This window comes from Corvus brachyrhynchos, unplaced genomic scaffold (assembly GCF_000691975.1).
Source record: "Corvus brachyrhynchos isolate BGI_N302 unplaced genomic scaffold, ASM69197v1 scaffold115, whole genome shotgun sequence".
In the NCBI taxonomy this organism is placed as follows: Eukaryota; Metazoa; Chordata; class Aves; order Passeriformes; family Corvidae; genus Corvus; species Corvus brachyrhynchos.
The window spans coordinates 21,029,280-21,037,319 of NW_008239553.1; the positions used below are offsets into that span (position 1 = coordinate 21,029,280).

At 35.9% G+C, this 8,040-nt stretch overlaps 1 protein-coding gene across 1 annotated transcript in view; it reads left to right on the plus strand.

The window, feature by feature from the left end:
- Positions 1–5,892, plus strand: part of SRP54 (signal recognition particle 54) — an 11,845-nt gene extending 5,953 nt beyond the window's left edge. Inside the window, exons 8-15 of the mRNA XM_017741922.1 lie at positions 611–759; positions 2,136–2,236; positions 2,346–2,432; positions 2,843–2,916; positions 3,168–3,276; positions 4,046–4,216; positions 4,692–4,787; positions 5,427–5,892. Coding sequence (XP_017597411.1) covers positions 611–759; positions 2,136–2,236; positions 2,346–2,432; positions 2,843–2,916; positions 3,168–3,276; positions 4,046–4,216; positions 4,692–4,787; positions 5,427–5,518 — 879 coding nt within the window. The 3' untranslated portion in view covers positions 5,519–5,892. The remainder of the gene's footprint in view (positions 1–610; positions 760–2,135; positions 2,237–2,345; positions 2,433–2,842; positions 2,917–3,167; positions 3,277–4,045; positions 4,217–4,691; positions 4,788–5,426) is intronic.
- Positions 5,893–8,040: the final 2,148 nt, after the last annotated feature.

Sequence of the window (8,040 nt, forward strand, 5' to 3'; positions counted from 1 at the left end):
GAACTAGTCTGATCTGGTTTCCTTGAACTATGAATACTAAACTTTCTGTGATTGTCACAAATAATTGCAGTGAAACAGAGAAGATGACTGGATAACTTTCAACAGTTTTGATATGTAAATGAAGCTGGTGTTTCTATGGCTTTAAAAAGTCTGGCTATTTGTTTGATTCTGTGGTCTTGCATGACAATATGACACTTCCCACACAATTCCTGCTAATGGCTGATTTATTTTTAGAGGAATGGATGTCTTAAATATCTGAATGTAAAACCAAATGGAAGATGTTAGCTATTAATTGCTTGTAGATACTAATTAGCTTAGTGGCTCAAGATACTGGCTAAAATCACTTGAAACATAACTAATAAGCACAAACCTATTAAATTGTAATGTTTCATGTTATAGATAAATCATGTAGTCATACAGCATCAGAATTTTTTAAATGGTCCTTAGATAATATTGTTCATAAAACAGTGATCCTGTTTTAAACTCTAGCATACAGCTCTTGTATACTGTTATTGCAGTAAGTTCTGCTACTGAACATACATAATAATAATGCATGAACATTGTTTTGTAAAGCAGGAATTGATTATTTTGTGAATCTCATTTCTCCTAGCAACCAGATAACATTGTTTATGTGATGGATGCTTCCATTGGCCAAGCTTGTGAAGCTCAAGCTAAAGCTTTCAAAGACAAAGTAGATGTAGCTTCTGTTATTGTTACTAAGCTTGATGGACATGCCAAAGGAGGTGGAGCTCTTAGTGCGTAAGTACTGTGGTATAATAGTGTCCAGCGTCTGGCCATGCACAGTCAGCCGTGAAATGCATTTGTGTCTCGCAGAAACCTGTTCTGTGGAAGTGTCACTGTCACACTGCACAGAATCTAAGTCAGTCACACTTAGATTCTTACCCTTCTTCTGGTGGGTAGGATCACCTGTTGATATTTAATGTCAGAATCAGATGATATGATGTATTTTCAGTGCAGTAGTATGTATTGTCACAGGTCAGACTTTTATCTTCTGAAATCAGCATCAAGCAATATTCATTGCATATTGTGTATCAGGCATTTTTCCAAAAAGATAAATCTGGGCTCAGTAGATATGACTGACATGAAAAGTTTTGCACCCCGAGAGTTTTTTCCAAAAGGGGAAAAAGTGTACCTTGTCATATCTAGTGACCTTAAAACTGTGATGCAAATTAAACTTCTGGATTGGCAGCGTCCAGAAACTTGGTGAAAAGTTGTCTGTGGTCATACTTAGGTGATTCCATTCTTGTTGGACTTCCCATGTGCTGTATCTTGGCAGAGTGTGGACTAGAAAATGTTACATTTTATCTTCAGCCTTTTATGATTGTTCCAGCTGCCTTTCAATGATATAGTTTGTATGGAGCTGAGATGATTTGTCAAAACAGTCAAAATTAGCTGACACTGACTTACTAAATCACTGCCTGTCTTTGATCTGAAGTGTTAAGAGTTCCTAAACTGCCATATGTATTTTGCTTTTTTAATAGCATAATGTTGGAAGACTAAAGCTTTCCATATTTTCATTTTGCTCATGCTCTAGTTGTCATGTGCTTGTGTGCCTTAAGTCTGCTGTGTTTGCTCTGTACTGTTTGTGGACTGAAAGCTGAGTTTTAGATAAAAGCTAGTACAAATGTGGTGAAAAGGTTCTGAGTTTTCTTATGCTTGAGCTTTTTCCTGTGTTGGAAATGAGATTGTCTTTTGTATGAGGTACCTTGAAGAAATTGTAATCAATACCTGTCATCTGACAGTATTATCATTAGTATCAGTATGGATCAGTAATATCCCAGTATAAGGATAATTTGGAGATGATTTGGTTTTCTTTCTTTCCACTCAAGTTTCTTAAACTCAGCAATGAAAATAAGCAACTTATATTTTTGTTGATGATTTTTTTCCAAACAGAGTTTGTATTTCATAAAGTACTAATTAGAGAAAAATCTTTTTAACTACTCTGAGCTAAACATCCCAGTGCTGGATGTTTTTTCATTAGTAGTTTGAGGAGTAAGGCAGATACTTCAGACAGAATGCATAGTGTTGATGCTGCCTAGCTGATTATGTTAATAGGTGGTACAAAAGATAGATGGTATTTGAGAGGCCATTTCATAAAATATATTTTATTGCAGAGTTGCTGCCACAAAGAGTCCTATTATTTTTATTGGAACTGGCGAGCACATAGATGACTTTGAACCCTTTAAAACACAGCCTTTCATCAGCAAGCTGCTTGGTATGTCTTATGTACAACTGTACTTACAAGACACTTTTAATTGGATAATGGAAAGTCAAAGTGTAATCTTAATCTTAATGCTAATTTCAGAGCTGTTTTCTTTTTCCAGGTATGGGTGATATTGAAGGATTGATAGATAAAGTAAATGAGTTAAAGTTGGATGATAACGAAGCACTCATAGAAAAGCTAAAACATGGTAAGTTACTCCCAAGGCCTGAATAGCAGATGCATTACAGTGACCTGACTGTGGCAGGTTCTCTGCGACGGAGACCACTGAATTAATTTGTGCTGTGTGTAGACAGAAACAACTTGTTCATGTGCACAGTGAAGAATGGTTATTCTTTCTCCAGTAAATGTGGCGGCCAAGTAAATTGAGTTGTGTTTTTCAAATGATAAGTCTGTCAGACTATAACTGCAGAGTAACTAGCTTAATGGTTCAGCATGTGCTATCTGAAACTGTTTGGCCATATTAGAGGTTTATTTATCCACTTATCTATGTAGTATAGCATTTACCTTATAAACATGAAGAATAATTGAAAAAGGAGAGTAAGACCAAAATGTTAATGTGTGACTTCTGCTAACTTTTCTTTTGTTGTTGTGCTTCAGGTCAATTTACATTAAGAGATATGTATGAACAATTCCAAAACATCATGAAAATGGGACCATTCAGTCAGATCTTGGTTAGTTATCCCCAAAATAATTTTATTTTATCAGATTTTCATTGATATTTGACAAATTTCTATAAACTTAAAACTCTTAATTGAAATTTGTTATAATCTGTGCTCTATGTTTTTCAGAAAGGTGAAATGATTTGCCTACTGCAGTATCTAACTACTGAACTAACAGTTGCTGTCTATATATCTTTCTGCTTAATTAAAGTTATAGCTTTGCCTATTCTGACACAGCTTTTGTTTTCCATTCTTAAAACAAGGGCATGATCCCTGGTTTTGGAACTGACTTCATGAGTAAAGGCAATGAACAGGAATCAATGGCAAGGCTAAAGAAACTCATGACTATAATGGACAGTATGAATGATCAAGGTAAAACAAATTTCACTGACTACTTTTTAATTAATTGTTGAACAAGCTTATTTAGAGAGATCTTCCTGGAAACAAAAAGACATACTGTAGCATGTACAACCACAGAAAATGACAAGCATTTAACATTCTTGGAAATAGCAAGGAGTACCTGTGTCTCCAGATTTCTTAATAAATCTAAATATTTAGAGATACTTTGCCTGTTGCTGCTCTGTCTTGTGTAGAGTAGGTAGAATTTTGAATAATTTCCATTCTATTGGAAATTAATATATTTTTATTTTTTGTATTGTAACTGTTCATAAATTATTAATGCTATACTTGCAAATTAAAAAACTATGTTAATCTTTAATCTGGCATTGCTGTCTTTTTTCCTACCCGTGCTCAAATTTACTTGGTGACATAGCCTGATCTCTGGAATTCAAAGTGTTGTTTCTAATCCACCCATAACTCCTGCAGTAGTATGCTCTGACCCTTGTGCTAAACCCATTAATATGGCTTAAGACCAAGTATGCCAAGAGCATAATTTATTCACACAGCTTTTCTTTCTATCATGGTGATTAACATATGACTATAAGAGCTTTTTAGTATTACTTCCTAGAATATTATGTCTCAGTGATTTATGTAAAATTTTACATTGTCACTTCTAAAACTAAGTTTTTATTCTCTGGCTCAAAATTAGATTCTCAACAATGAGAACAGGTTTACTTCCAATTGTAACAGTTTTTAATGTCAGTAACTCAACGGATTTTTCTTTTCCCCCCTGTAATTGCAGAACTTGACAGTACAGATGGTGCCAAAGTTTTCAGTAAGCAGCCAGGAAGAATCCAAAGAGTAGCAAGAGGATCAGGTGTTTCTACCAGAGATGTTCAGGAGCTTTTGACCCAATACACTAAGTTTGCACAGATGGTGAAAAAGATGGGAGGCATCAAAGGGCTTTTCAAAGGTAAAAATCCTCAGACAAACAAAAGACTGCAAACCAAACACCCCACCCTAAAATTTATTAACTCATTGGGGAGGTCACTTGATGTGTGAACACAGAGGACATGAGAGCATACTGATTAGGGAGAAGAGAAAGTGAGTTGTAGCTCACTCATTCTCATGATGTTTGAAAGTTCTTTCATGTGACTGGTAAGAGGTGCATTGTTCTTCATGCCACCGATGTGTAACTTACCAAGGAAAGCTACTGTATTTCTATCAATGCAGACTCGATTACTGCTACAGTACTAACACTCCATTCTGTTACGTGGAGTGCAGGGACTGCTGATCCTAAATGGACTTTTAAGTGGCTGATGTAGTAACTTCTAATAATGGACTCATTGATTTGAGTCTAGAATTAGGAGGTAACATTTGGATTTATTTTATTTCTAGCCCCGCATGTTAATCCGCTTTCTTATGATTGCTCTTTTCTTTTTATTTAGGTGGTGATATGTCCAAGAATGTAAACCCATCTCAGCTGGCCAAACTGAACCAGCAGATGGCAAAGATGATGGATCCAAGAGTTCTTCATCATATGGGTATGTACTGAATTTTTATAGCTTGAAGAGAAGACTGCTAATTATGGTGGAGCATTTGAAATATAGAAGTGAGGAGGGGGATGGGAGACTATATGCATTATATATCAGTATTAAGTATTTCTAGGGTTTTCTAACAAGAATCAGAAAATTTAGTCCAAATGCTTTGCACTTAGCAGTGCTTAATCTAGTCTTTTCATTTGGATTCAGCTCTCAAAATGAGCAATTGGAATGGTGTCTGGGAATAGTGATGACTTGAAGGATGTCTGTGGTAAAACAAATCTTCCTAGATTTCCCTTCTCTTCTAAGATTGCCTCAAGTAATTAAATTTGACAAGAGCAGCTTTAAATACAGACCCCCCATACCTGAACATTACTAATTGATAATAGTCATTCCATCAAGGTTTTTTCTTTTGTCTAGTTCTTAATACACAAGTCATCTTAAAGCCTGGTGTTTTGCAGACCTTTCTGTAATTACTCACTCAGTTCTTTATTTTCAATAGCTGTTTAAACCTAGTTTCAGTCTTGGGCTTCTGCCTTTGTAAATTACTGGAATAGTGTGTGTACAGTAATGGTGCCTCAAGCAAGAGAGCTGTGCTTCAGAGTTAATTAACACATTCATGTTCTCACTTACTTTCTCCAGGTGGCATGGCTGGTTTGCAGTCAATGATGAGACAGTTTCAACAAGGTGCTGCTGGGAATATGAAAGGCATGATGGGATTCAATAATATGTAAAGAAACCTTAACACAAATGGACTTGGTTGACTCTTCATTGCAACCTGAGTAAATGAATTTGCTTTCTTCCTTTTTACAGTGATGAGAGAGTGGTCTTTTGAAATCTTATCCAGGCTTCTCAGTTTCTACATCTAATTTCTGAAAACTATTTTTGCTTAAATTAGTTCCTCTCCACTAATAACTGATGGCACAAAGAGTAATTCAGTTTAATAAAACAAAATCATGATGTAAAATTTTAATATTTAGAGACACTTTTTAATCGTTTACATCAAATGGCAGCCATTATATTTGTAAACAACCCTGATCTTTGGTTATAGTAACATAAAATGTCACAAATATACTGTAAAATAAAATTTAAGTGGTTATAAACAAGGGAATGGCCTGTTTCTTCAGTTCCTTTTAACTGTCTTTTATCAGTATGTAATGAGATTATTTCCTTAGTTTGATTTGTTTCTAAAGACTGTTGTAACTTACGTTTGGCATAGATACTATAAGACTGTGTCAGTACCTGAAAATGTGCTGTTGGTGCTCAGCTGTGGAGCATTTTTAGAAAGTAGATGTGTTGTGCTCAGGTTTGTACAAGACTTTGTTGTAAAGAATTTTATCATTCTTCCCCTATACACAAAGAATCAAGTGACTGAAAAAATACAGGTATGCAGATATCAAACTGTCTCATATGCTGAAGATAATCTTCATACCAGGCTGCCAATTAAGCAGTTCTTTTGTTCTGGAGATAATTTGTAATGCATATTCGGTGAAATTTTTTGCTGGTACTGAACTTTAAAACAGCTGTATCTAACAGAACATACTGCCCCAACTCAGCTACAGTCTGATCTTCATTTCCTATAGCATTTGTTTAGTATTTCAGTTTACTCTGTTGGTCTCAAAAGGGTAGAATCTACAGGCTGGCTTCAGAACTAGGTGTAGACCAAGATGAACCTTGAAATCCAACATAGATCTTGGCAAATATGGTAAGATCTTTTACCCTTATCTTAGGGTAAGAGGGTGTATTATAAATTTTAATATACTGCAGAGTGCTTGGTTTGTAAATGGACACCTCTTGCTGCTGTTCTAGATAAAAGTTGAGTGCAGTAATTAAAACAAGTGGGTCCCTCTGTCAGCCAGTTCTCTGAGATAGTGGCAGCTAACAGGGAATATCTTACATAGGAAATTATACTCTTGCACTAATAAAATGTAAGGTATGCTGTAATGTGAAACTATCTCCTGCTTGATTAGTGGTATGTGTTCAATATATGGAAGGTGCTGAAAAATCTTCAAGTATGCCATCTCCCTAAATGCACTGCATTTTATGCATAGCATTAATCTGTAAACTGATCAATTAAGTTGAATCTTTGTATTTTAAGTATGACAAAAGAATGAGTCTTTGCATATCACCAGTTTGTAGGGAAGCTGTCCTCAGCTACTGAAGTGGTATGCTTACTAAAACTTGATTTTTCTTTTTTATAGTATTTTTAGTTCTTGAGCAGTATAAAGCAATGCAATATGCAGAACCATGCAGTATGAAATCTTGGTTTGAAATGCAGTCCTTAGGGGAGAGTGGATGGTTAATGTTTTTGATGGAAATCAAACATGAATAGGGATATTGAGGATGAAGAGTGAAGCACTGTGCTCCAGGACAGGCTCAGTCAGACTGTCGAGTTACCAACAATTAACTCTTATGTTCAGCTTGTGGCCTACATTTAGTTTTAACTTTTAGTTCACCATTTCCCAAGTACTAAAACTGCAACCAGATAGGAAGAGCTGTCACTAGCTGAGTGTTGGCAGAGACAAGGGCAAGTAGAGAATGCATTTTCTTTAAAGTATAAGATGTGTCAATTATTACTTCTAAGCTAGATGCTGGAATGAATAACATGTATATTGCTCTCACCTTAGCAAGTCAGGCAGAAAATACTTAGGAGCCTGCTTAGAAAAATTGCCTGATGATCCCAAGTCTGGAAAAAAAACCCACATCCATGATGGAGACACTAAGAACAAGAGTTCAGCTGTATAGGAGTACTTCTAAATGGATTGGTGACTTACATGGCCTCTCACAGCTTGATGCAAATACAACTCTCCTGGCAAGTGTGTAACAATACTCCCAGCACCATTTTCTTGCATTAGGGTTTTTGTACTCATCCTCTACAGGATCTCAGAAAAGTCTGCAGAAAAGTTTTCTCTGGCATACAAGAACCTTGAAGAGCTAGAGTCAAGCCAAATTCACTGGAAATGCTTAGAAGACTGAGGTCTGTCTTCCTGTGTATATCTTGCTGAAAGCTGTTGCTGCTGTCAGACAAGCTTTTGTCTGAGCTGTTTGAGCTCAGTCTGCTGCTGAGCAGCCTACTGAGAGGAAATGGTTATAATGGTCAATAGATAGCTGTGTGATAGAAGCTGGACAATTAACTCTTAGCACACACAAATAGTTACGGCTTTATTTGTTAACTCTCTACCTTTCCACAGGCCTTTCAATATTAATGTGCTAAATGTATTAAACCTAAGTTGCAAATGCTAATTTTTCTGGGAGG